General features: G+C 40.8%; 2 protein-coding genes across 4 annotated transcripts in view; one reads left to right on the top strand and one right to left on the bottom strand.

Moving 5' to 3' along the window:
* The first annotated feature begins 147 nt into the window (after nucleotides 1-147).
* POLG2 (DNA polymerase gamma 2, accessory subunit) lies at nucleotides 148-22,943 on the top strand. 3 transcript variants are annotated; one of them, XM_061392407.1, is made up of 9 exons: nucleotides 148-1,898; nucleotides 6,919-7,045; nucleotides 7,159-7,264; nucleotides 8,067-8,240; nucleotides 9,344-9,484; nucleotides 11,726-11,806; nucleotides 15,794-15,894; nucleotides 17,665-17,782; nucleotides 20,663-22,943. In XM_061392407.1, the coding sequence occupies exons 1-9, from the start codon at nucleotides 1,337-1,339 to the stop codon at nucleotides 20,756-20,758; spliced, it is 1,506 nt and encodes a 501-aa protein (XP_061248391.1). In that variant the 5' UTR covers nucleotides 148-1,336; the 3' UTR covers nucleotides 20,759-22,943. The 3 variants fall into 3 exon arrangements, with proteins under 3 accessions (XP_061248391.1, XP_061248393.1, XP_061248392.1); XM_061392409.1 differs by lacking the exon at nucleotides 6,919-7,045 and having other exon boundaries at nucleotides 148-1,773; XM_061392408.1 differs by lacking the exon at nucleotides 20,663-22,943 and having other exon boundaries at nucleotides 17,665-17,868.
* A 362-nt stretch (nucleotides 22,944-23,305) lies between these two features.
* The window catches only part of MILR1 (mast cell immunoglobulin like receptor 1), a 37,720-nt gene continuing 33,417 nt past the window's right edge, over nucleotides 23,306-27,608 (bottom strand). The window contains exon 9 of the mRNA XM_061392411.1: nucleotides 23,306-23,675. The gene's annotated coding sequence lies outside the window, so the exon portion shown is untranslated. The remainder of the gene's footprint in view (nucleotides 23,676-27,608) is intronic.

Raw genomic sequence — 27,608 nt, 5'->3', positions numbered from 1 at the left:
CTAAGGTGGGCCTTTTAATTTGTAAACACTGGAATGATTGTGGGGCTGTGGAAAACAAACTATTTACCTTTGAAGTAAATTTTAAGACAGTCCACTTTTTAGCATGTGTGTTGTGTCCAGCCTGTGGTTGTCTTAATAAATGTGATTTTTCTCCCCATTCTCTCTTTTATTTATTTGCGTTGTAGGCCTCGTGTGTGTTTTCTGGGAGTGGAAAACACGTTAATACTGCCCAGCCTCACTGTTAATACAACTGCTTTTCATATATACTGATTTACTGACTTTAACAGACTTACATGTTCTTGTATGGAACAATTTTCTGAACCTGTCACGCGTGATGAATTTTCACTGTTCTTGTGTTCTCTTAACTCAGTTGCTAGACTGTCCTCTTCATAAACTGCCTTTTCCTGGTATTCTAGTAGAATATAGTGATTTGTTCTTCCACCTGGATTAGTCGTCTTAGCCACTTACGGGAAAGTCTGAAGTAGAACTATAATGCATTTTGAAATAAACCGTCTTTAATCTGGGCTGTACCACTATCAGGGCTGATGTTTTTTAAGTGGAAGTGTGAAGTCACAAGCTCCTGGAAGGGTCTTAAGGGCCCTCTGGTAGAACAACTTTAGTGTACGCCAGTGCTTGGTTGTCTGGTGCCGCCTCATTAACCTGGAGAGTTTTTAATACTACTGGGCCATTCTCAGTTTTTGAAGTGTTTTCAGGTGATGGGTACAGGTGGCCAAGGGCATCCTTTTTTAATATATGTAAAGGGACTATACTTGATCGTCACAACGTCCCATTCACGTACTTCCAGGAGAGGACAGGGAGGATGGCGACAGCATTTTTAGTAGAGATGCACAAGAGGCCTGGTCTCTAACATTCAGGACTACACCCTTTTTTAAAAAAGGAACTAAGGTTTGTTTTCGGTAACACGACGTTGAGAATGCAAATTACCATTTAAATAAGGTGTATGTAAACGGAAATGTGCAGAACACCTAGGTATTTTGGCAAAAGCAAATAGGAAAATAAAGCTGATTCTACTGGGAACAGCGGGATAGTAAAAAGCAGATGGCAATGATCTTTCGGTGCTGAGGACGGATTAAAAGAGCAGCAGTCTGAAGGATCTAGACCTTGAGAAAAGAAGAGGAATCCTGTATTCACCTGGACGAAAGGGACGGGGCGGCGGCGGCCGGAACGCAGTGACGTACTTCCGTGGGAGGGGCCGGTCTCCGCTCACGCTCACTTCCGTCGCGCCTGCGCAACTGGACCCCCGGGCTCGCCCTGTTGTGGCGGTTTTTTGGGATCAGCCAGGTAGTAGGAGACTGCTCTGTAACACCCGAGGGCGATGCGCTCTGCTCCAGCCATCAGAGCCTGCCAGAGAATCTGCCGGTGCCTGTTGTCTGGGTTTGGGGGTCAAGTAGATGGGAGGCAGCCGGAGCAGTTGTCGAAAGGGACAGGCTCCTTCGTAGGGCCCGTGAGGTCGCAAGCGGAGCTACCCCGAAACGAGCCGAGAGAGGCCCCCGAGTCTGGTGGTGAGGGGACTGAGCCGCTGGTAGAGATCTGTCGGAAGAGACGTTTCCTCAGTGGCACCAAGCAGCAGCTTAGCCGAGATTCTCTTCTAAACGGATGCCACCCCGGCCTTGGCCCCTTGGGCATAGAGTTGCGGAAGAACCTGGCGGCCGAATGGTGGTCCTCAGTGGTGGTGTTCAGGGAGCAGGTCTTCCCGGTAGACGCCCTCCATCGTGAACCAGGTCCTTCGCTGCCCGTGGACAATGGCTTCAGGTTAGTTTCTGCAGAAACACTGCGCGAAATCTTGCAAGACAAAGAGCTGAGTAAGGAACAGCTAGTAGCATTTCTTGAGAACTTACTAAACACTTCTGGGAAACTACGGGAGAACCTTCTTCACGGTATGCTTCACGATTTCATGCTTCAAAATAGGTGGGGTGGAAAGGCAATCTCGCTCGATTTCACGAATTGCAACTGGCCCTTTAGTCACGTGGAAAGGAAATTACCTGAATCTGTCTTCTTGACGTAGTTGGGTTTATTGACAGTCTTGCTACCTTGGAGACAACTGGTTCATGGGATCGTTATTGTTTCTTAAAAGAATCTGGTTCAAGGATCTAGTAAAGCTGTCAGTTTCCCAAGGCAACCGTAGTATTTTGGAGTTCAATTGAGTAGTCCTAGAATTAGGACCTAAGTTAAATCGCGTGTTTGAATAGTTGGTTCATTGTTACTAAAATACTAACAAGTATTTCCACAGTTACTCTTTTAACACACACACACACACACACACACACACACACACGACTTAGCAAGAGCTCGTTTTGGGCCTTCCCCTGGTAGTTGGTTCATTGTTACTAAAATACTAACAAGTATTTCCACAGTTACTCTTTTCACACACACACACACACACACGACTTAGCAAGAGCTCGTTTTGGGCCTTCCCCTGGTAGTTGGTTCATTGTTACTAAAATACTAACAAGTATTTCCACAGTTACTCTTTTAACACACATACACACACACACACACACACACACACACACACACACACGACTTAGCAAGAGCTCGTTTTGGGCCTTCCCCTGGTAGTTGGTTCATTGTTACTAAAATACTAACAAGTATTTCCACAGTTACTCTTTTAACACACACACACACACACACACACACACAACTTAGCAAGAGCTCGTTTTGGGCCTTCCCCTGGTGGTCCAGTGGTTAAGACTCAAGCTTCCAGTGCAAGGGTGTGGCTTTGATCCCGGATCAGGGAACTAAGATCCCATATGCCGCATAGCCAAATTAAAAAAAAGAGCTCGTTTTTCCAGAGCAACAAGAAAATGCCCTCCCTCAGTTTTTCGTACTGATCTACATAATCTGTTGTTTGAAGAGCCCTTCAGGTAATTTTTGAATTGGCAGAATAATAGGACTGATCAAGTTTTATAAGTGATTCTTGAGTGAATACACAGAACTTTGTAGGGCACAGTATACCTTTAATGTTAAATAGTACATGATAGTAGAGATTCTGGGGGGGGATTAGATTTTGTTTTTTAAAGCATCTCATCTTTGCAACATGTTATCCTTGCCTTTTTTTTTTTTTTTTTTAATTAATTGGTACTAGGAAGTAATTTGGAGAAGGCAGTGGCCACCCACTCCAGTACTCTTGCCTGGAAAATCCCATGGACAGAGGAGCCTGGTAGGCTGCAGTCCGTGGGGTCGCAAAGAGTCGGACACGACTGAGTGACTTCTTTCACTTTTCACTTTCATGCATTGGAGAAGGAAATGGCAACCCACTCCGGTATTCTTGCCTGGAGAATCCCAGGGATGGGGGAGCCTGGTGGGGTGCCGTCTGTGGGGTTGCACGGAGTTGGACACGACTGAAGCGACTTAGCAGTAGCAGGAAGTAATTTGAAATAACCAATGTCCATGGTCTGTGAAAATTAGTACTTACAACCTTTTAAAGATTTCCTTAATAAGGCAAACTTAAACTGTGGAGTAAATGTGACCATTTTGATTTGAACTACTTTAATTATTCATGATGGTTTTACTTTGGGGAAGTTAAATCACTTTTCATTACCATGTTCCAAAACAAATCAATTTTTTATTTCCTATGAGAAAATGAAACACAGCTGTCTTAGATTCATGAAAGTATTTACTGATGAGCTAGACATTCTCTTCCCTTTAAGAAACTTATATCCATGCATTTGCCTAATCTTTTAGTTGTCTGGTGCTTCTGGCTTTCAAGTACCAGTTTGCCATTTCTTTCTATGCCCGATGCCCTTGCCTTCTCTATTTCATATCTGAACTATTGTGGTAGCCTCTGGCTATGAATACTTTGGCCACCTGATGTGAAGAGCTGACTCATTTGAAAAGACCCTGATGCTGGGAAAGATTGAAGGAGAGAGAAGAATGGGACGACAGAGGATGAGATGGTTGGATGGCATCACCGAGTCAATGGACGTGAGTTTGAGTAAACTGCAGGAGTTGGTGATGGACAGGGAAGCCTGGTGTGCTGCAGTCCATGAGGCTGCAAAGAATCGGACACGACTGAGTGACTGAACTGATCTAAGTATGAATGGTTTTTAAAAATTCTCAGCCATTTTATCTCCAAAGATCGCTACTGCCCTGTTCTCTTTCTTCTGTCCTGTGATTAGTTACACATATGTTAGACTTCCCCCATCTTGTTACCAACTTTCTTGAACACATTGATCACATTTCAAAGTCTGGTCTGATAACTCAGTTATGTCTGTTTCTAGTATCTGTGTTACTCTGGACTTTTGTTCATTTGGACTTTTCTCTTGATTTTCTAAGTAATTTGTGTGTTAATTGTAGAGATAAATTGAGGCTCTGGGTGACGTTTTCTTCTATCTGTGGGCTAGCGGATGGGGATTACTTTTGCTTTGGGCAGGCAGTTAGGGCATATTTATCCAGAAAGTTCATTGACAGCTTCGTTTGCACTTGACCCCTAGAAGGCAATCCTTTAGGTGTCCCTAGTGAAAGGCTGGGGTGTTCACCAGGGCTTGTCTTTCTTATGACCTTTGGACTACAATTTTTATACTTCCCAGCCCTATACGATGTCCGTTTCAGCTTCTCAGCTCTGCTACTTCAGATGTGAAAGTGAAAGTGAATGTTGGGTTCACCTCTCTACTCTTCCTTTCTCTCCAAATCTTGGACCCTCAGTCCTTACTGCCTTGATAGCTCTCTTGTGTCTTTAAACAGATTTTTTAAAGTTTCTCGGCCAAGCTTTTCTTGTCAACAAGCTTGCCAATTGTTATGGGAAGTGGAAATCTCAAGTAACTGTTGAACACAGTGTTGTCATTTAGTGGGATATAATCTAAGTGTAAGAAGTCTTGAACTTTGATTTATTCTAAGTAGAAATGTTGGAATTATAGTTCTGAAGCTATTTTACATATATTTTGTGCATGCCTGCTCAGTTGTGTCCAACTCTGAGCAAATAGACCCATGGATAGATTTAGTAGGAACCAAGATTTTCACTGTAAGAAAAAAGATACAAAGCAGATAAGGATAAAGTTTGTAATATTAAGTTTGAATTGACTATCAGTATGAACTTATTTTAAAAATACCTATTTCCTAACTTTTCTTCATTGAAAAGGCCTAGAAACAATGACAATAGCAACGAGCACACCCAGAATTAAGTTTCTAAAAGGAACCAGTACTTGGAGAAATGGCTCATTCCAGGTCTGGGGCAGGGACAATATAAGGTGACTTTGGGACAGTTTATGGTGCTAGAAAGCAAAAAATTACTAGAAGACTAAGTATTGTTGTTCAGTCGCTAAGTTGTGTCCGACTCTTTGTGACCCCATGGACTGCAGTGCACCAGGCTTCCCTGTCCTTCACTATCTCCCAGAATTTGCTCAGATTCATGTCCATTGAGTCAGTGATGCCATCCCACTATCTCACCATCCCCTTCTTCTTTTGCCTTCAGTCTTTTCCAGCATCAGGGTCTTTTTCATTGAGTTGGCTCTTCCCATCAGGTGGCCAACGTATTGGAGCTTCAGCATCAGTCCTTCCAATGAATATTCAGGGTTGATTTCCTTTAGGATTGACTGCTTTGATCTCCTTGCAGTCCAAGGGACTCTCAAGAGTCTTCTCCAGCACCACAATCCAAAAGCATCAGTTCTTTGGCACTCAGCCTTTTTTATGGTCCAACTCTGATATGCATACATGACTACTGGAAAAACCATAGCTTTGACTATACTATACAGAACTTTGTCGGCAAAGTGATGTCTCTGCTTTTTAATACACTGTCTAGGTATGTTGTAGCTTTCCTTCCAAGGAGCAGGAGTGGGTTTATGATAAAAGGACATACATACTGGCTTGAAGGAGATTCCCACTGGCTAAGTTGGGGACAAATTGAACATTAAAATAAATATTTATGGTAATGGATGAGAATACATTAAAAATCTAATCCACAGTGTTAATGAAAAAAATAAGTAATTAAGGCTCTTGGTGTAATTCAGGCTCTTGGTAGAAAGAGGAGTTGAAGAGAGTTTGTTTTAATAGGAGCAGTGCAGTAAATGTAGAAGGAACACTAGAATAGAAAAACTACCTTTGTAATCCTTGATACAATAATTCAAGCAGGGGTCATCAGTGAATTCTAAAAGATTGGGTGGAAGATTTTTGGGGAGCAGGATAATAGTGGGGAATGGATATTCACTGCCTTAACTAGTTAATCTAAATCTGGTTTCATTAGAAATGGGATCATTTGATACTAGGTTCCTCCTATTAGGATGCAGTAAGACAAAACATATCAACTAGGTAGTATTCTTGCTAAAAATGATTAACCCAAATTAAATCATAAGGGAACATTCAGACAAGTCTAATTTGAGATTAATCTGTGACTGGCCTGTACTCAAATCAAAAGTCAGTGTTATTAAAAGCAAAGTTGGAGAAATCAGAGAAATAGTCTAGGTTTAGAGTGATTTAAGAAACCTAATCAAAATGCAGAGCATTTATTAACCTTAATTAGGGAGAAAAAGACAGCAATAAATGGCATTTGGGGTGACAGAAAATAAAATATTGATCATATGTTAGATGAAATCATGACATGATTAATGGTGTAATAAAGGTGTACAGTGAATAGTTTTAATTTTAGGAGGTGCCTGCTGAAATGTTTTGTGGTGAACAAGAACAATGTGGCAAAATGTTTACAGTTGGTGAATCTAGGTGAAGGATTTACAGATGTTTATTGTACTATTCTTTCAACTTTCTTGTAGATTTGAAAATCGTCAAACTAAAAAGTTGGAGAGCACTACTTGAAATTAAGTGGTAATCAACTAAGATCTACTTGAGCTCCATGTTACTATTACTTATTGCTGTGTTAGCATTATATTATTAATTTGTCTATAAATTGACCAAAATGATTGGGTTTATGCAACAGATTTATACAATGACTGATTTATTTTTTAACAGGTGCCTTGGAGCACTATGTTAGTTACCTGGATCTGGTAAACAAGAGGCTACCTTTTGGCCTTGCTCAGATTGGAGCGTGTTTTCACCCTGTTTCTGATACTAAGCAGACACCTGATGGTGTTAAAAGGTACACAGAAAATGGCATATAACTTGGCCTTGTGTTTAAACAGTCACTTTCACTTTGGGATAGACTATATGATTTTCAAATAAATGATTGTCTTATATTTCTCATATCCAAAGAATCGGTGAAAAGACTGAAGCTTCTCTAGTATGGTTTACTTCAGCAAGAACTGCAAGCCAGTGGCTTGATTTCTGGTTACGTCATCGACTCCTATGGTGGAGAAAGGTACTACAATAATTAACCTTTAATTTAATAATGAATAGGCAAATTGGCTAAGTAAGAAGTAATACTTCTCTATAATAAATTAAATTTTATTTGATGTAGCTATGTTATATTTATGAGACAGCTATAAAAATTAACAAGTACATATAAAAAAACTCTTTGTAATGATTTTCATTGTTCTGTAAGTTACTTTGGTAAAGGTGTTTGTTGATGTTTTGGTCAGAAACTTTTGTTGGTAAGGCTTCAACAAAATAAAGTTCAAATTCTCTTACCTGGCATTCCTGACTGGTATAGAGTTTGACCCTTGCCCACTCTTACAGCTTTAGCTTTTCCTCCCAACCTCCACGAACTCTCCATGTTAGTCAAACGGTCCTGTAATTTACAATCAAGTTTTAATGTAAGCCTAAGAGAGAAAAGCTGAAGTAAGCATTTTTGTCTTGCCGTTGTCTTATTACTCTAACTCTCAGAATCTCCAAATACTCACCTAAACTAAATGAAATGATCACAAATACTCAGGCTGTTTATGGAAGGATGAGAATGGTATGTGATACTTTCTTCTGTATCTAAGTTCATGGTTCCTTCCCTTCTTTTTAATTGACCACAGAAAGGCTAGATAGCATCAGCAGTTATTCTCTGTAATTCTTTGAGATTAAAAAACAGTATTTTTAGCAGCATAGTCACTCATATTTAATTCAACTTCACAGTTCTTATGTGGAACCTGACCCATTTCATTTCAGTTGCTGCAGGCAACTTTACTTTCTAATGTTCATTTTAATATGTTAATAAGACAAACTTTCCTTTCCAGTTTGCTATGAGTCCATCTAACTTCAGCAGTGGAGATTGTCAGGATGAAGCAGGCCGAAAAGGAAACAGACTTTACTACAATTTCCCCTGGGGAAAGGAGCCAATAGAAACCCTGTGGAACCTAGGAGATCATGAACTTTTACACATGTATCCTGGAAGTGTGGCTCAAGTACACGTATGTTTTCCCTTGTGCTCCTGTGTATCCTTTACCCAGATTCTCTAACCATGATCATTTTTAAGATATGCTTTTTAAAAAACCCTCTGACTTGTACATTTTATTATGTTTTCAAATTTTATTTATTAGTTTTCTGCCGTGTCAGGTCTTCGTTGTGCACAGACTCAGTTGCCCCGTGGCATGTGGAATCTCAGTTCCCAGACCAGGGGTCGAACCCTTGTCCCTGTGTTAGAAGGCAGATTCTTAACCACTGGACTACCCTGTTTCTGAACCATTTGAGAATTAACTGTAGACATGGTGGCTGGCCCAAGACTTCTCAGTACTTCAGTATGCATTTCTCAAGTATTACAAGGACTCACCTATATAACTGCAGTGCGGTCATTATGATCAGGAAAGTAACAGTAATCTGCTATTACTGTCACATCTACAGAACCCTTCAAATGTAATCAGTTATTCCGATCTGCCCTTTATAGGTCCAGGATCCAGTCTAGGATTGGGTTTCAAGTAGTTGTCATGTGTTCTTAGCCCCCTTCAAATGAACGATTCCTTTTATCTCTCCTTGTCTTTCATGACCTTGACATTTTTGAAGAGTACAGGCCAGCTGCTCTGTAGACCGTCCCTTGGTTGGAGTTTCCTTCAAGTGTTTTTTGCTAGGCATGCCACAGAGATGGTGCCACCCTCTCCTCAGTGCATCGTATCAGGAGGCATGTGATAGCCGTTTGTTACTGGTCATATTAACCTTTATCACTTGATTAAGATGACCCTACCAGGTTTCTCCATTGTAAAGCTGATAAGTATTTTGAGGTTATTCCTTGGCAAGTAATTAATAAGTCTTTTGTGGGCAGATACTTTACGTAAAAATAACCTGTTTCTCAGCAAATTTTGACCTGCTGATGTTACAGCATCTTTTTTGCCCAAATCAATGATTACTGTGAGGGTTGCCAAAATGATAACTTTTAAATTAATTTCATCATTCTGTCTAGATTTATTGATCAGTTTTATTGATCAGATTTATTGATCACTGATTCTGTAAGTCTAAAATGTGATTTTAGGAGGTAGTTCTGCTGAATAATGCTTTATTTTTGTTGTACTTTTCTATTGAGGGCCGAGATGGGCGGAAAAATGTGGTTCCTTCTGTTTTATCTATAAATGGAGATCTAGACCGAGGCATGCTGGCCTACCTCTATGATTCTTTCCAGCTAACAGAGAACTCCTTTACAAGAAAGAAAGATCTTCATAGAAAGGTACTTTGATATTTCAGAGACAGCCTTGGGAAGTTAAAAATACAGGTTTCTCCCCTCTTTTTTATGTTAGCGTACTTGGTTTCTAACATAAAGTCTGAATAATAATTTTTTTAGTGCAAGGAATTGAAATATTTTTCAGGTTTCTTAGAGAATGCGGCCACAGGAATAATAAGCAGGTTCTTGCAGAATTAGAACCGGGAATCCCTACTGGGTAGCCCCAAAGGCGTTTCTGTTTGATCTTGGGCAGCTAGACAGCTCTCTCACTCTCAGCCCCTGAGCCTCTTAACTGATGGCTTCCACTTACATCAGAAGCAAAATGTTAAATAGGAGTAAGACAGACCAGCCAGACTTGTGATATTGACCTCTCAGCTTCTGGTCTGACCCCAAGTGGCTGGTCACTGGATCACAGGAGCAAGCCATGGGTCTGGGTCAAGGGAAAGGCTTATTTTAGGATGTGCAGTTTTAGCATTCTTACGGGCTCAAAATCAAGAGAGAGAGGAGGAGTTGCAGCTGTAGGAGAGAAATGAAATGCCTAATGGAGCGAAATTTTGGAAGTAACAAGAAGGATTAAGACAGAATCAAGAATACGTGTTGCAGGGGGAGGTGGGTTGTCTTGAAAAGGGTTACTTTAAACAGCAGGGAGGAAAAACAATAGTATAGATAAAAATAGGCTGCCAGGGCTGTTTAGCCCTTGAAGGAAGCTTTACTCACATCCTTTGTTTTCTTGGGGAATTCAGAAGCAAGATTGTTAGCTTAAAATGTGGAGGAGTAGGGGTTTAAGTGGCAAGAGTTTAGAATAGTCCTATTCCCCTCAACTGTGACAGGGAGCGTCTCTAAATCAAAAGTTTTAACATGTTGAGTGCTCACCTGGCATCAGACACCATGAGCTTGTAGCTCCACTCTGCACAGTTAGTGATTTATTATGCGGTGTTCATTTAGCCTGATGTGGCCATTCTGGGAGTTGGGATTTATGGGGCATTTGTGGCAAACAAACAAGGGAGATCCCTTCTTTCTCTTATACCCTACTTCCAAACCATCAGCAAAACCTCTTTGACTCTGTCTCCAACATGTATCTTGAATCTGGTCTTTTCTTACCACCTCCCCTCCTTGAACTCTGATCTAAGCCACCGTCATCCCCACCACCCTGCACTGAGTGGCCCTTTTGAACATTCATGTTACTCGGCTCCTCTGCTTTAAACCCTCCAGTAAGCTCCTCTTACTCAGGGGAAAAGCTCAAGCCCCTTAAAATGTTTTACAAAACCTTTTTCTTTTTGACCTTCAGCTCGTCTCCACGTTACTCAGTCTGCTCCAGCAATACAGACATCATCGTTGTTTCTAGAACATGCCAGGTGTGCCCCCAGAGCCATGTCATTAGTTCTCCCTTTGTCTGAGTGCTCTTCCTCCAAACGCACAGGTCTTGCCCCTCAATCCACTTTCAAGTCTTTGCTCAAATGTCACCTCAGAGAGGAGACTTTCTCTTATCACCTTATTTAAAATTGCAAACAGCCCTCCCCTAGCCCACCCCTTGCCAACACATATCTTCTTTCTTTCTTTTTTTCCTTTTAAGCACTTACTACCTTCAAACATAGAGCTTCCCTGGTGGCTCAGGCACACGGTAAAGCGTGTGCCTGCATGTGGGAGACCTGGGTTTAATACCTGGATTGGGAAGATCTCCTGGAGAAGGCAATGGCAACCCACTCCTGTACTCTTGCCTGGAAAATCCCATGGACAGAGGAGCCTGGTGGGCTACAGTCCATGGGGTCGCAGAGTCGGACACGACTGAGCGACTTCACTTTCTTTTCTTTTCCTACCTTCAAATATATTACTTTTTTATTTTGTTATCTTCTCCCCATCGTGAGGGACAGGGATTTTTGTCCCCACCGCCTAGAACTGTTTCTCATACAAGTGTTAAATGGCTGAATGAATGTGTAGCGTGATGGGTTTTGGCAGAGAAGGTGCGAGTGATAAGGCGCATGGCGCAGGCTGGGTAGTGAAGGCAGCGGTTCCTTTGAAAGGGCATTTCAACTGAGGGAAAATGGAGTTGTCGGGAGAGAGGAGAGCATCAGATGGATGTATTTCTGCAGAATGCCTAAATGGAGACATCTATGGCAGCTGAATCTTTACATGACCTTTTATGACCTCAGCTAGCTTCCATTTTCACACAGAAAATTTTAACTGTTGAAGCAGCTTCGTGTTGGTTGGTGCTTGTCCTTCTTACCCCTGCTCTTTAAATTGTTTCAGGTGCTTAAACTTCACCCTTGCTTGGCCCCTGTTAAAGCTGCTTTGGATGTGGGACGAGGCCCAACAGTGGAACTAAGACAGGTGGGTTAAACAAGCTTCAATGTCTGGATTTCAACTGTAACCGTTATTCCAAGTAAATGAGTAGTTTGCCATCTAAGTTTTATTTTGATTCATTAAAAAAATCTTTAACTGAATAATGAATTGTGGATAAATACTGTGATTAATTAATGCAATTTGAAATATAGCATACAAAAGAGACTGAATACACTTGTGTGGATTTTGCTGTTAATGTCATGCTCAGTCATAATTGCATTTTTAAAAATGAGTATACATAGTTTTGGTGATCAAAATATTTGTACAGAAGTCTAGTGAGTAACTTCTTACCTTTTCTCTTTTTTTTTTTAAATTTTATTTTATTTTTAAACTTTACATAATTGTATTAGTTTTGCCAAATATCAAAATGAATCCGCCTTAGGTATACATGTGTTCCCCATCCTTTTCTCTTTTTAACACTTTTTTTTTAATTGGAGGATAATTGCTTTACAGTGTTGTGCTGGATTCTGCCATACAACTCGAATCAGCCATAATTATATGTATATCCTCCAGCTCCTGAACCTCCCTCCACTCTCCCACCCACCCATCTAGACCATCACAGAGCAGCAGGTTGGGCTCCTTGTGTTATATAGCAGCTTCCCACTAGATAGCTACTTTACACAGGATAGTGTAATATATGGGCTTCCCGGTAGCTCAGCTGGTAAAGACTCCACCTGTAATACAGGAGACACTGGTTTGATTCCTGGGTTGGGGAGATCCCCTGGAGAAGGGATAGGCTACCCGCTCCAGTATTGGGCTTCCCCGGTGACTCAGATGGTAAAGAATCCGCCTGCAATGCAGGAGACCTGGGTTTGATCCTGGGTTGGGGAGATCCCCTGGAGGAGGGCATGGCAACCCACTCCAGTATTCTTGCCTGGAGAACTCCCTTGGACAGAGGAGCCTGGCGGGCTACAGTCCACGGGGTCTCAGAGTCAGACACGACTGAGCGGCTCAGCACAGCAGTGCCGTATATGTCAGCGCTGCTCTCTCAGTGGGTCCCGCCCTCTGCTTCCCTCACTGTGTCTGCAAGTCTGTTCTCTGTGTCTGCATCTCCATTCCTTCCCTGCAGACAGGCTCATCAGTGCTGTTTTTCTAGCTTCCATATATATGCATTAATATACAATATTTGTTTTTCTGACTTCACTCTGTGTAGCAGGCTCTAGGTTCATCCACCTTACTAGAACTGACTCAGATCCATTCCTTTTTATGGCTGAGTAATATTCCACTGTGTATATGTACCACAGCTTCTCTATCTGTTCATCTCTCAGTGGACATCTAGGTTGCTTCCATGCCCTAGCTTTTGTAAATAATGCTGCAATGAACATTGGGTTACATGTGTCGTTTTGAATTGTGGTTGTCTTAGGGTATATGCCCAGTAGTGGGACTGCTGGATCATGTGGTGGTTTTACTCCTAGTTTTTTAAGGAATCTCCATTGCTGTTCTCCATAGTGGCAGTATCAATTTACAGTCTCACCAAGAGTACAAGAGGGTTCCCTTTTCTCCCTGTCCTCTCCAGCCTTTATTGTTTGTAGATGTTTTTGATTACGGCCATTCTGACCGGAGTGAGGTGGTATCTCATTGTAGTTTTGATTTGCATTTCTCTAATACTGAACGATGTTAAGCATCTTTTCGTGTGTTTATTGGCCAACTTAACATTTTGATACTTGTTGGTATCAGCACAAGCTCTAGATTTGCAATCTTATTTTATTTTTTACTGTATCTGGTCAAATTAAATACTCTTAAAAAAAGCCAGGGCCCCTTCAGCAGTCATTTCTGTCTGGGTGACTCAGACCGTCCAGAACTGAGTGAGGACTCTTGAAAGATTAACTGGCTTTCTCAAGCTCTCGGGAAGGGTCTGGGAAGGTGGTGATACTGAGCTCAGGGAAAGGGAAAGAGAATGGCTTGATGTCCACATTTGCCCCCAGGATTGAGGAGGACTTCCCAAACACCGCAGGAGGTACCAAGTTCCTGGGGAGTTTGTTTTTTTCCGCTTGCAGGACAAAGAAGAGCTCTGCCTCTGAGATTTTCGGTGCCCTGCAGGCCCTGCTCTGCTTTGTCTGTTTACAGGAAGAATGGTGCTGCTTGGTGCCTCCCTCGTTGTACCGAACGAGTGGTGTCGAGGAGCATCCTGTTCTGTTTTTAACTTTTTCCTCAGCTTTATGACAGAATCCTTATGCCTGTAACTTTCTGGGCCATGGAAGAGGTTTTGTGGGTTGTTTTTACAGGGATCGGATTTGGGGGTAAAATGAACACGTAGCCTTAATTTCACTGTATCGGTTAGCTTGCTCTCCAAACTGGCTGCACCTGTTTGTGGACTGTCTGTGGCGTGAGGGCTCTCATTCCCCCACGTCTTCACCTTAATCATGCTGAGAGCCTTTTCTTTCCTCTTCCACCTTCTGTTAGGAAGAGGTCATTTTCTGCTGGCAACCACTAACTTACTAAAACTCATATTAGTCTTTTTCCTCTTACATTCTAAGATTTATTAATATCTTTATTCTCATTTGTCCCCAAAATACCATATACCTTAACACCCATTTACTTTGCTCTGGTTTTTCCCTGGGAACTTGCTAGAAATGCAAATTCTTGCCAAACCTGCTGAATCAGAAACTCTGGGGTGAGGCTGAGCCATCTGTGTTTTGCAAGCCCTCCAGGTGTTACTGAAGCTAAAGTTGGAGACACAGTGCTCTAGTGCAAGCACAGGCTCTCATGTGACCCTTCCACTCGCCATTACCCTCCCCATCCCCACCACGGACATTTGGTAAAGTTTGGGAACAGTTTCGGTTGTCACAAGGTAAGGGAGAGTGCTCCAGGCATCTGATGAAGGCAGGGATACTGCTAAACATCTTGTGTCGGCTGCACCAGTGAGGAAAATTTTGCTTTAGAGTTTTGGATTGTTACGGGCATTTTAAATTTTTCTTTCTTTCTTTCTTTTTCATCACCATTTTGAAAACAGTAAACTGTCATTTACTCATTATTATTTCTGTGTTTTCCATCAGGCTTTTGTCTCTAGCATTCCACTGACGCTAATCAATCATTCTCTGTTCCTGAAACATTTTCTTTAGTTGGCTTCAGGAATACCACTTTACTAGTTTTCTTCATACTTTTCTAGCTTCTTCTTATTTTTCTTTGATGTCTCTTCTCTTCAATCCTCAAGTCTCAGATGAGTTAACATAACCCTTTGGACTTATCTGCTTTTTTTTTGATAGACTCTGTTTTGCTTTTGTGTTTTGAGTGATGATAATAAAAATTCTTAAGTTTAGTATAAAAATCTCAGAGACTTGCATTTAGTATTCATGGCTCAGACTGTAAAGAGTCTACCTGCAATGCAGGAGACCTGGGTTCGATCCCTGGGTTGGGAAGATCCCTGGAGAAGGAAATGGCCACCTCTCCAGTGTTCTTACGGAGAAGGCAGTGGCACCCCACTCCAGTACTCTTGCCTGGAAAATCCCATGGGCAGAGGAGCCTGGTAGGCTGTAGTCCATGGGGTCGCTAAGAGTCGGACACGACTGAGTGACTTCACTTTCACTTTTCACTTTCCTGCATTGGAGAAGGAAATGGCAACCCACTCCAGTGTTCTTGCCTGGAGAATCCCAGGGACGGGGAGCCTGGTGGGCTTCCGTCTATGGGGTCTCACAGAGTCGGACACGACTGAAGCGACTTAGCAGCAGCAGCAGCAGCCAGTGTTCTTGCCTGGAGAATTCCATGGACAGAGAAGCCTGGCCTGCTGTGGTCCATGCAGTCTCAAAGAGTCGGATACGACCAAACAACTAACACGCCTTGCAGTGTTTAAGTTCTTAAGAAATATACAGTTTATAAATATATAATATATAAAATTATCAACAATATTATGTAATTAAAAGGATTTATGCCCATTTTAAAGATTGAAAAAGATGATAGGTGGTTTCATGAAAATAGGGTACTACTTCTAGCTACTTTTCTCTCTTTCATATTCAGAGTTTTTGTATTTTTCCCCAGGTTTGTCAAGGGCTGTTTAATGAATTACTGGAGAATGGAATTTCTGTGTGGCCTGGTTATCTGGAAACTGTGCAGTCTTCACTGGAACAACTTTATTCAAAGTGAGAATTATCTTTTTGGTTGCTAAAAATAATTGTATTTATTCAGAGTTTTTGATTATCTGATGTTTCTGTACTTTATGGGTAACAAACCTCTTCTGAATATGTATATATAATGTAGTTTAAAATTATTCCTAACTGTTCTGTTTACAGAACCACAAACCCTTAGTTAATTGCTACAGCAGGAAGCAGTACTCATCAGGTATATTTACCCATGTGCTATGTGAAACCTCAGGACTCCTACCATGAAGTATGTGTCCCTGAGGTTTTCAGTTTATCAGGAATGGAATTACTCCTATTAGATGCGTTTGTTGAATCAGGACTGTGGGAACCTGAGTGGAGTGCCTTTTTCTTGCTCGTTCTTATGGTTCATTCTCAGGCTGAGTGGAAGGTAATTTCATTCCAGAGAACAGAGAACAGAGAACAGGTTTTCTCAGTTGATTGGTGCCTCTGTTTACCTGATTACTTAAGACTGAAACCTGGATATTGTCCTGCATTCCTACCTCTCCCTTACCCGGTGCATCACTGACTCTTGTCTTCCTCCTAAATGTATCTCACGTCCATTTCTCCCCATCTTCACTGTCCCTACTCAAGTTAAGGTTACTAGTATCTCTTGGCTGAATCACTGAACTAATCTCCTAATCGATCTCCCTGTCTCTAGTCTTAGCCTTGCTATTTCCAATGACTTCTATTTTTCAATAAAACAGTTCATTTCCCTTACTTTGGGGTTTTTTTGGTTTTTTTTTTAGCTTTTTGTGTCAAATACATGTCTTTTAGGTGATAAGTTGTGAAGCTCAGTGTCTTGTTCCTCAGTTCTCTAGTAAATTATTAAATAGACCTTTCAGAAGAAAAACAGGTTTCTAGAGAGAGAGCAGCTGATGGTTTTATCATATATAAAATGAAGTAGTAGTACTTGAACCTTCCAATGTTCTCAGTTCTAAAGTCTTACCCTTGGAGTCTTAAGGACACTATCAAGTTAAGTTTGTTCTTTACATAGTAAAGGCTTTATGTCTCAGGATATTTATTTGCTTTGTCCCAGAATATGTTCATTTAGATAAAGCACCTACTATATTTTATGTACTTTGATACAGCAACAAACAAGACAGCAAAGTTTCCTGTTCTTGTGATGCTTATATTGCAGTGGCTAGAGTAGACTATAGACAAGTAAGTAGATAAATAAGATAATTTCTGGTGGAGTCCTACAAAGAAGAGAAATAGTAATGACCTAGTGTGTGACTGAAGCAAAAAGAAGGCCAGTGTGGAATGTATTCAGTTACTGCTAAACTAGAAACTGTAAGTTAGCATACTAAGTTATGTATCAAACATGGGTTTTGGTATCATTTGTTGTGCACTGGATCTAACATTATTGTAGTTGTATAAGAGAGTTGGGTCTAAAATAATTTTCTTGGATTGTATCCACATACCAAAAGGCCGAGGTTATTCTGAGGTTCATACATAATATCATCCCAGATGTTGTTTTGAGATACCAATATTTCTTTCTTTTTTTTTTCCTGACAGTATTTATTTCTTATATTTTATTTTCTTTTATGGCTTCCAAGCTATCACAATACGTCAGAAATTTTCTGAAGATTTTACTTTGAAAATGGTTCAGAAACTTGAGAAAACTGTTTTTGGGTTTAGCTCTCCAACACTGCCTTTGAGTTTTGTGGCTCTGGAAAGTGACATTGATTCCAGAGTAATTAATGCTGGTAATGTAGTGAATTTCCAATTTATATTTGTGCTCATATGTTTTGGTTAACTATTTTTTCTTAGATATGATGAAATGAGTATCCTCTTCACAGTGTTGATTACTGAAGCTACTTTGGAGAATGGATTAATACAGTTGAGAAGCAGAGACACCACAATGAAGGAGATGATGCATATATCCAAAGTAAAAGACTTTTTAACTAAATATATATCATCAGCTAAGAATGTATAGATTTCAATATTTGTATAATAAATATTCACCTTTCCTAAGTTGGTTGTCTTATTTAACTTTCTTGTTGTTTAACCCTTTTGCACTTAAGAAGTGGATGTTTTTGGTGCTTTGTTTTTTCATTGTTTTTACTACTTCTTGATGTATTTCATGGTATCAGGAATATTTTCAACTATAAGAAAAAGACTACTAGATTAAGCAAATTGGGGATTGTTTTTCTAATAACAAGCGATCAAGGGTTTAGACTGTCCGGAGCTGGTATAATTTTTTCCTCTATAGTAGTTAGGGACCGAAGCTCTTGCTGTCTTTCCACCATCTTCAGTATATGGCTTATATCTGTCTACTTGTTGCTTCTTGGTCACAAGGCAGCTGCTGTATTTCTAACCTCAGCTACACTCTAGTTAGAAAGAAAGTCAAAGAGATAAGAACTAGCCAACCATGACTCTCTCCCTTTTTAATTAGGAAAGTAAACGCTTTCCCAAACATCCTAATCAGAAGACGTGTTTACTTTTATTCATCAGAACTGAATCACACGATCATTACTAGGCCAATCATTGTCCAAGGGCATGAGGATATCATGATTAATTTGGATCAAAGACACTTTATCCTTTGGTGCTACAGTACTGTCTTTTAGTCTCTGAAATGGGTTTTGTTGTCAGGAAAGCAAAGGTCTTTATGTACACTCTCAGATATCAAAGATTAACCTAAAACTAAATTAGAACATTTATTGATTTTTGAAAAGCAAGCTAAAATAAATGTTAAATGGCGTAGTCTAATATTAGTATCTCATTCTATAAATGTTTATGTGCTGATTATGTTTGTGTTGACTCTGTTGTCATTGCCAACTTGGCAGATATCCCAAATGATGATTTATATACAGTGTCTCGAAAGGTTGGCTAACTTGTCTGAGTTGACCTTACCTAGTAGGTTTTTAGTTTTTGCTCTTGGGGAGAATTTCAAACACAAAGATATCTACAGGACAGTATAATTAACTCCATGTGCCTATCACCCAGTACCAATAACCATCAACCTATGACCAGTCTTGCCTCATCCACCCAACACCACCCTTCCATATTATACAAAGCAGGTCACAGCTATCATTTCGTTTGTAAATATTTTAGTTCAGGATCTTTTGTTAACCATTTTCATGCCTGAAAAAATTAACACTAGATGATACTAAGGAATTTTTGAGAATTTTCTTGAGTGTGATCATGATATTATGGCTTTATTTTTCTTTTTAAAAATCCTTATCTGAAAGACATGTACTTAAATATTTTTGAGTAAAAATATATGATATCTGAGACTTGCTTTAAAATTTAGTTTTAAAAAAGAGGTAGAATGTAGGTGAAAAATAAGGATAGTCCCGAGTTGTTGAGTTATGGGTACATGGGTTCACTGTCCTGCTTTTTGTGTATGTCTGAGGATTATAATAAAAAGTTTTAAAAATCATATCTGTAGTATCAGATATCCAGTTATGGGCTTCCCTGGTGGCTCAAATGGTAAAGAATCTGCCTGCAATGCAGGAGACCGAGGTTTGATCCCTGAGTCAGGAGCATCCCCTGGAGAAGGAAATGGCAATCCACTCCAGTATTCTTGCCTGGAGAATCCCATGGACCTTAGGAGCCTGGTGGGATCACCCATGGGATCACAAAGAGACACGACTGAACTACTTTATCCACTTAGTTTCTATTAAAAACTGTCTCATAATTGGATCAGGATCCAAATAAGGTCTACTTTATTCAAGTTGGTTGTTATCCTTACAGATTTGAGCACTCCTGCTCACTTGTACTTTTTTATGAAACGTTTATCTACTAGTGTTTCCTACTGTTTGGATTTTGCAAATTGTATCACCTTGGTTTAGTTTAGCCTATTCCTCTGTATCTCCTATAGATTGGAAATTGAATCCAGAGGCTTCATCACTTTGGTGTGGGGAGGAGGGTGGGCAAAATATCTGATTCTCTCTCTTGGGGGAATGCCAGCAATCATTGACCAATGCCCAGATCAGCCAGTTTTTAAGAGGTGGCTTCACCTTCTTTATTTATTAGCTAAAATACTTGTATGAAGGAAAATATCTCATCTACTGTTTGCTTAGGGGTATGGGAAAGGGGAGAAATGCTGGGTTCGCCCTCTTTAATTCTTTTTCATGCACAATTGTCCTATCTTTTGTCTCAAGTCCTTTTGACACAACTGTAGTAGTGCTTGAGAGCTTCTGTAGTATCTAATATAGAGATTATATAGTTAGGGTTTCTCCGAGGACCCCTGGTTCCTTTTGTTGGAAAACTGGAGATTATATCCTGGGTGCCAGGGGTGCTCATTATTAGAAGGTGGTCTTTCTTCCTAGACCTTTTCAGTGTTCAGAGCTGGCAAGTGTGTGTGTTTACATACAGTAAATTTGTTTTAAAGGTACACGTTATGAGTTCTGACATGTGTATAATAACCACCACCATGTGACAATATAGAACATTCCATTACCCCCCAAAAGTCCCCTCATGCCCCTTTAGGACTTTAGGGTTTTGACTTGAACTTCTTCTATCACACATCTGTATCTCCCCACCCCCAAGAACCCCAATTCTCAATACTGAGAGATAAAATTAGAATGTCATGCCACACAACTGCTCCCCTGCCTTATCTTAACCACAGCACTCTCAGAAACTGCAACACCAATATTCCCACCATATGTCTACCTGAAAGGTTAAATTTCATTTTTGCAGTTTGGAGTCCAATTTTTGATTTTAGTATAACTATAAGAATCTAAAAAGTTTAAAGACCTATTTTTCTCAAGAAAATCTCAGTCCAACCCACAGGTACCTTTATTTAGGTACTTTGTCTTCTTAGGGGCCTCAGGCTTCACAGGAGGATTGCATTCCTGGTCTCAGGTCAGCTGACTGCACTAACTGGCAACATGGAATATCTAAACACCAGTTGGGGTAAGTAATATTTATGGAGGATTATCCAGATCAGAGGTGTCGGACTGAGGTTATGCATCAGAATCTCCTATGGAACTTTTTAAAAATAAATATATTCAAGCCCTGTCCCAGACAGACATTCTATTTGTGTTAACAGTGAAGCCCACATCCAGGAGGTGCTAAGATTCCACATGCCTCATGGACAAAAAAGCAAAAAACAGAAACAACATTGTAACAAGTTCAGTAAAGACTTTAAAAATGGTGCACATTAAAAAAAAAAAAATCTTAAAAAAATTATTAGAGAGCTCCATACCTGGATGGTATGGTTTTGACAGAACTTCCCTCCAACTCAATTGCATTTAATAAAATTTTTTTTAGTAAATACCCTTCTTAGGTATTATACCACACCAATATATATTAAAAGATGTTATTAGAAACAGCTCTATGGAATTTCCTTGGCAATCCAGTGATTAAGACAACTCTGTGCTTCCACTATAGGGGGCACAGGTTTGATCCCTGGGTGGGGAACTAAGACTCCACATGCCATGGGACAGGTTAAAAAAAAAAGAGCTTTATGAAATTCATTTTTCATGCCACCATAAAAAAGTTCTTGACGGTTGCTATGTTACACCATGTCTTCCTGTGAGAAAGCACGGGAGAAATTTCAGATTTAAATGCCAGGGATAGTTGTGCTTTTCCTGAAGACTGGCCTGTTACATGTGTCATGTATCTGTTCATTTTGTTTATTCGCAAAAGCTTTTTGAGCACCCAAGTATCAGGAACTTGAGGTGCTGGGATGCAATGGTGAGCAAAACAAACAAAGCCCTTCTGGGGGTGGGCAGGTGGGGACAGACAGTAAGCCAGTAGGTACATGGCAATTTCAGGTAATTCTGGGTAGCGATAGTGTTGTAAAATAGGACAGGATGGTGTGTTTGATCACGCCTTGGGTGGTGTGCTTTACATGGGTGATCAGGGAAGTTTCTGAGGCCATGACCTGCAACTGAAACTGAATGATGTGAAGCAGCCAGCTGTGTGAAGATCTGGGACAGTGCGCTGAGCAAAAGGGAGTAGCAAGTGGCAAGGCCCTTAGGAGGGAAGCAGCATGGAATGAGCAAGGACCATCAAGCAGGGCAGAGCCGAGGGTGAGGTCAGAGAGCTGGTCCGGGTGCTTCACATAAGGAGCCCGGAAGCCATTGGGACAGGAGGGGGCACCGTTTGAGCAGAAGAGGGACATTCTGTTGTTTTGAAAAGCTCACTGTGGAGAGTGGAATGTTAGAGGAGTAAAAGGGCAGTGGGGAGACCTATTAGGAGCTCTGACAGTACCCAGGTGATGGTGGCCAGGACAAGAGAGGTAACAATACCCTCCTTAGACCTGGCAAGACCTGGCAAGAGGTAGCAATACCTCCTTAGTCCTGTCGTTTAGAGGGTCCTGCTCTGGCGCTTCTCTGCTGTGCCTACCTCCACATTATGTGTGAGGGGCCAAGGAGATGTGCTTGGAGATCATTGTAATCCTTAGGTGTCTAATTGTCCTAACCTGTGAGTTGATGCACTATCCGAGATCTTAGTTACTGTTTCTGATAGCGTGTAATGGGGAAGGTCAAAGGCAAGGACTAGTGCGTGTCTCTGCAGGGCAATAAAGGAGAAAGAAGAACGCGTGATCAGACATCACTGAACCACTCACTGCTGATCATTCCTGTGGTTAGCTCTCCCCTTTATCTCCTTTAGGAGAAGCAGCACTGAGAGAAGGCAGTCTCCTTAGGTTGAAATCCCCCAGCTCTGGGACCAGAAGGGGCAGAAGGGACAGATGCTTGAAGGGAACACCTGTTTGCAGCTCCTCATCCCAGCAGGGTTTTCGTGCTGCCCTGGTGTCACCTTGCATATGCTGCCTTCTCCCAGTCTCCTATTGGGTTGCTGGCCTTTTTCTGAATGATTTCTGAGAGCTCATCAAATATTGTAAAACATCATACTGTATCAGAGACATGGATTAAAAATATTTCCTCTCCCCATTCTTTTGATTTAGTTAAAGATTTTTAAATGTTTCATCTAACTAAATTTAACACTCATTTATGTCTTCTGGATCACAAATCATACCTAGAAAAGCCTTTCCCTCTTAAAGATTATTATAAAATTCCTCCACTTCTGTGGCTTAATTTTTAGATGTTTTAATATTTGAGCTAGCTGAATGGATTTTTTTGTAAAGAATGAAGTGGGGGAAAAAAATGGAGTTCTAAGTTTTTAAATGTGGTTTTCAATTTTTACACTGTATTGAATGTTCCATCTTTTCCCCATTGATTTAAAATGCCATATTTTTCACATACTAAACTCTCATCTGTATTTAGATTTATATTTGGACTTTCTTTCATGTTACATTTACACTTTCTACTTGTTTAGCCATATGCCCATAACACACCTTCAAAATCCTGCTAATTTTATCATGTTTTGAACCCTTATATACCCCCTTCTCTCTCATCCCTCACCCACCACACACGCTCCCTGAATCTGTGTTCAGTTTCCTTTTTCATGAGTACATTGTGTATCTCTTTCAGTGTGAACGCAATTGAGAAACCTCCTCCTTTGTCTTAAAATGTGTTTATTTCCCCCTCAGTTCTTGATTGGTATTTTGGCTAAAGTGGTAGTTATTTTGGTTGGTTCTCTTAAGCCACCTCATAACCCTTCTTCTATTTGGTGGGGTCTGAAACCTGAAAAATTGCAATTCCCTTGCTGCCAGGGTATGATTGTGAATATCTTCTACCAATTAGACGCATATCCATAGGACCTGGAAAGGAGAAGGGAGATGATGATTTCTGCTGAAAAGTAAGTGTCTCTAATGGCAGAACTCCACACTCCACTGGGCTCCAGTTTCTGGGTGAGGCAGTTGTACTGAAGGCAACAACGCTAACAGTAGCAGCGGTAGCTGTCTGGTCTCCAGATTGTTAGAAAACCTGCAGATAAATTAAAAGACCTTTAGACGAATTATTAAAATTGAAAAGGGAATTTAGCAAGGTTGCTGGATACAAAGTTGACCAAGAAAAGTGATTGTGTTTCTGTGTATCCACAACATGAAATAAAAATACAACTTAACATAGCCTCAAAATATTGACCAGCTAGGACTAAATCTAACAAAAAGTACGCAAGATTGTTTATACAGAAAATAAAAAAACACTACTGAGAGAGTTGAAAAAAAACAAACAAATGATGAAATACTTTGCAGTTCAGAAAATTCAATATTATAAAACTATTAATTCTCCCCCAAGTTGATCTAAAAAGTTCAATGCAATGTCAATCAAAATCCGTACTATGCTTAGTTTTTTCTGTAAGGAAATAGTAAGCTGACTAAAGTTTGTATGGAAATGCAGGGACTTCCCTGGCGGTTTTGTGGTTAAGGCTCTGTGTTTCCACTACAGGGGGCATAGATTCCATCCCTGGTCGGGAAACTAAGATCCCACAAGACTCGCCAAGTACAGAAATGAAAAGGTCAAGAAAAGCTAAGACGTGACTAAAAAGAACAAGGTGGGGAAACTGCTCTTCCAGCTATTAGGATCTATTTAAAAGCTGAGTATGGCACTGGCACAGGAGAGAGAAGTATAGAACAGTGAAACAGAATCCACAGCCCAGAAGGAAACCCACACGTATATGAACATTTGATTAGTGACAAAGATGACACTGCAGTTTAGTGGGGAAAGGACGGCCTTTTCAGTGGACAGTGCTGCAGCAACGGGGTACGTCCATGCAGGGGAGGGGAACCAGGTGAGATGCCAGGATTTCCCTGGTAGTGCAGTGGGTAAGAATCTGCATGCCAAAGCAGGGGACACAGGTTTGATCCCTGGTCTGGGAAGACTCCACATGCCGTGCCGCAACTACGGAGCCTGCACACTCTAGAGCCTGCATGCTGCAGCTACTGGAGCTACGCACCTAGAGCCCGCGCTCTGCAACAAGAGGAGCCACGCTGAGAGACCTGTGCACCGCAACGAAGAGTAGCCCTGCTCACCGCGGCTAGAGGAAAGCCCGTGCAAAGCAACACAGCCAAAAATAAATAATGAAATTTTTTAAAAAATGTGATGCCAATTTCATATCACAGAAACAATTGCAGGCTGATAGAAACTGAAATATGAAAGTAACTAAAAAAGCCTTTAGTAAAAAAAGAAGAAGAAAAGCCTTTAGTAAATAGCAGTATAGGATAATGCTTGTATGACCTCAAGTTGAAAAAATATTCATCTGGACACACATTCACAAAAAAGCACTAACCATAAAGACACGGCAGGCACAACAAGTTCTTCAAACTTCATCAATCTAGAGGAGGAAATGCCAACCCAATCCAGGATTCTTGCCTGGGAAATCCCATGGACAGAGGAGCCTGGCAGGGTAGTCCATGGGGTCACAAAAGAGTTGGACGTGACTTAGCAACTAAACCAATGAACCAACCAACAATGCAAGAATTAAATAAGATGGTATGTGCTGAATGAGAAGCCCATGCACCCCAAGGAAGAGGAGCCCCTGCTCAACACTAGAGAAAGCCCTCACACAGCAGTAGAAGACCCATCACAACCACAAATAAATGAATAAATAGATTTTTTTAAAAAGATGATATGTGCTGAAAAAGTTAAAAGAAACTATGTAAATATATGAAAACCTATATGGGAAATAATATTGAGTAAAAATAATAAAAGTGGATCATTACAAGCCAGAAATCAATTTTTGCATGATATAATGCATGAGAATTTTAAGTCTACTGAATTTTGTGTTTGGTAAAGCTACTTGGTTATAATAAAAACTATAAGCTAAAACAGAAGAAAGAACTTCATCAAAAAGTACCATTAAGATAGTGAAAAATCAAGCTGCAGAGTAGGAGAACAACTACTAAAAAATATGAAAAAGTAAAAACACTTCAGTAGAATAATAGGCCAAGTACCTCAAACAGGCACCTTATAAAAGAAATCCAAATGGCCTGCAAATATATGTAAAAGTGCTTGACCTTATTAGTCATCAGGAAAAATGTAAATTAAAATCACAATGTTCAGTTCAGTTCAGTCGCTCAGTCGTGTCTGACTCTTTGCGACCCCATGAACCACAGCACGCCAGGCCTCCCTATTCATCACCAACTCCCGGAATTTACCCAAACTCATGTCCATTAAGTTGGTGATGCCATCCAACCATCTCATCCTCTGTCGTCCCCTTCTCCTCCTGCCCTCAATCTTTCCCAGCATCAGGGTCTTTTCAAATGAGTCAGTTCTTCCCATCAGGTGGCCAAAGTACTGGAGTTTCAGCATCAGTCTTCCAATGAATATTCAGGACTGATTTCCTTTAGGATGGACTGGTTGGATCTCTTTGCAGTCCAAGGGACTCTCAAGAGTCCTCCCACACAGTTCAAAAGCATCCATTTTTCGGCGCTCAGCTTTCTTCACAGTCCAACTCTCACATCCATACATGACTACTGGAAAAACCATAGCTTTGACTAGATGGACCTTTGTTGACAAAGTAATGCCTCTGCTTTTTAATATGCTGTCTAGGCTGGTCATAACTTTTCTTCCAAGGAGCAAGCGTCTTTTAATTTCATGGCTGCAGTCACCATCTGCAGTGATTTTGGAGCCCAAAAATATAAAGTCTGACACTGTTTCCACCGTTTCCCCATCTATTTGCCTTGAAGTGATGGGACCAGATGCCATGATCTTAGTTTTCTGAATGTTGAGCTTTAAGCCAACTTTTAATTTAAAATTTTTCTCTAATTTTCTTGAAAAGATCTCTAGTCTTTCCCATTCTATTGTTTTCCTCTATTTCTTTGCACTGATCACTGAGGAAGGCTTTCTTATCTCTCCTTGCTATTCTTTGGAACTCTGCATTCAAGTGGGTATGTCTTTCCTTTTATTCTTTGCCTTTTGCTTCTCTTTTCACGGCTATTTGTAAGGCCTCCTCAGACAACCGTTCTGCCTTTTTGCATTTCTTTTTCTTGAGGATGATCTTGATCCCTGCCTCCCATACAATGTCACGAACCTCTGTCCATAGTTCTTCAGGCACTCTGTCTATCAGATCTAATCCCCTAAATCTATTTCTCACTTCCACTGTATAATTGTAAGGGATTTGATTTAGGTCCTACCTGAATGGTCTACTTTTCCCTACTTTCTTCAATTTAAGTGAATTTGGCAGTAAGGAGTTCATGATCTGAGACACAGTCAGCTCCCAGTCTTGTTTTTGCTGACTGTATAGAGCTTCTCCATCTTTGGCTGTGAAGAATATAATCAATCTGATTTTGGTATTGACCATCTGGTGATGTCCACGTGTAGAGTCTTCTCTTGTGTTGTTGGAAGAAGGTGTTTGCTATGACCAGTGCGTTCTCTTGACAAAACTCTATTAGCCTTTGCCCTGCTTCATTCCATATTTCCAAGGCCAAATTTGCCTATTACTCCAGGTATTTCTTGCCTTCCTACTTTTGCATTCTAGTCCCCTATACTGAAAAAGACATCTTTTTTGGGTGTTAGTTCTAGAAGGTCTTGTAGGTCTTCATAAAACCATTCAACTTAAGTTTCTTCAGCATTACTGGCTGGGGCATAGACTTGGATTACTGTGATATTGAATGGTTTTCCTTGGAAATGAATAGAGTGTCTAGGAATCTCTGGAGGTGTGGGTTGGCAGTGGCCTGCTGCAGGGTTAGGGGCACTGAGTGTAGCAGTGTGTGCATGGGATCTTTTAAGGAGGTTGCCATTATCTTCATTACCTCCACCATAGTTTGGCCCCGGGTAAATAACTTCCCTGGTGGCTCAGACGATAAAGCGTCTGCCTAAAATGCGGGAGACTTGGGTTCAATCCCTGGCTTGGGAAGATCTCCTAGAGAAGGAAATGGCAACCCACTCCAGTACTCTTGCCTGGAAAATCCCATGAAC

Source organism: Bos javanicus, chromosome 19 (genome assembly GCF_032452875.1).
Source record: "Bos javanicus breed banteng chromosome 19, ARS-OSU_banteng_1.0, whole genome shotgun sequence".
NCBI classification, from domain to species: Eukaryota; Metazoa; Chordata; class Mammalia; order Artiodactyla; family Bovidae; genus Bos; species Bos javanicus.
Note: the sequence above shows the minus strand (reverse complement) of the source record. Positions and strands in the feature narration are given on the sequence as shown.

Bases quoted from the DNA above. Each gene is read 5' to 3' on its own strand.
- POLG2 (XM_061392407.1), top strand. From the start codon at position 1,337: ATGCGCTCTGCTCCAGCCATCAGAGCCTGCCAGAGAATCTGCCGGTGC. The intron at 7,046-7,158 runs GTACACAGAAAA...TCATATCCAAAG, and splicing joins ACACCTGATGGTGTTAAAAG to AATCGGTGAAAAGACTGAAG. The intron at 7,265-8,066 runs GTACTACAATAA...TTTCCTTTCCAG, and splicing joins GACTCCTATGGTGGAGAAAG to TTTGCTATGAGTCCATCTAA.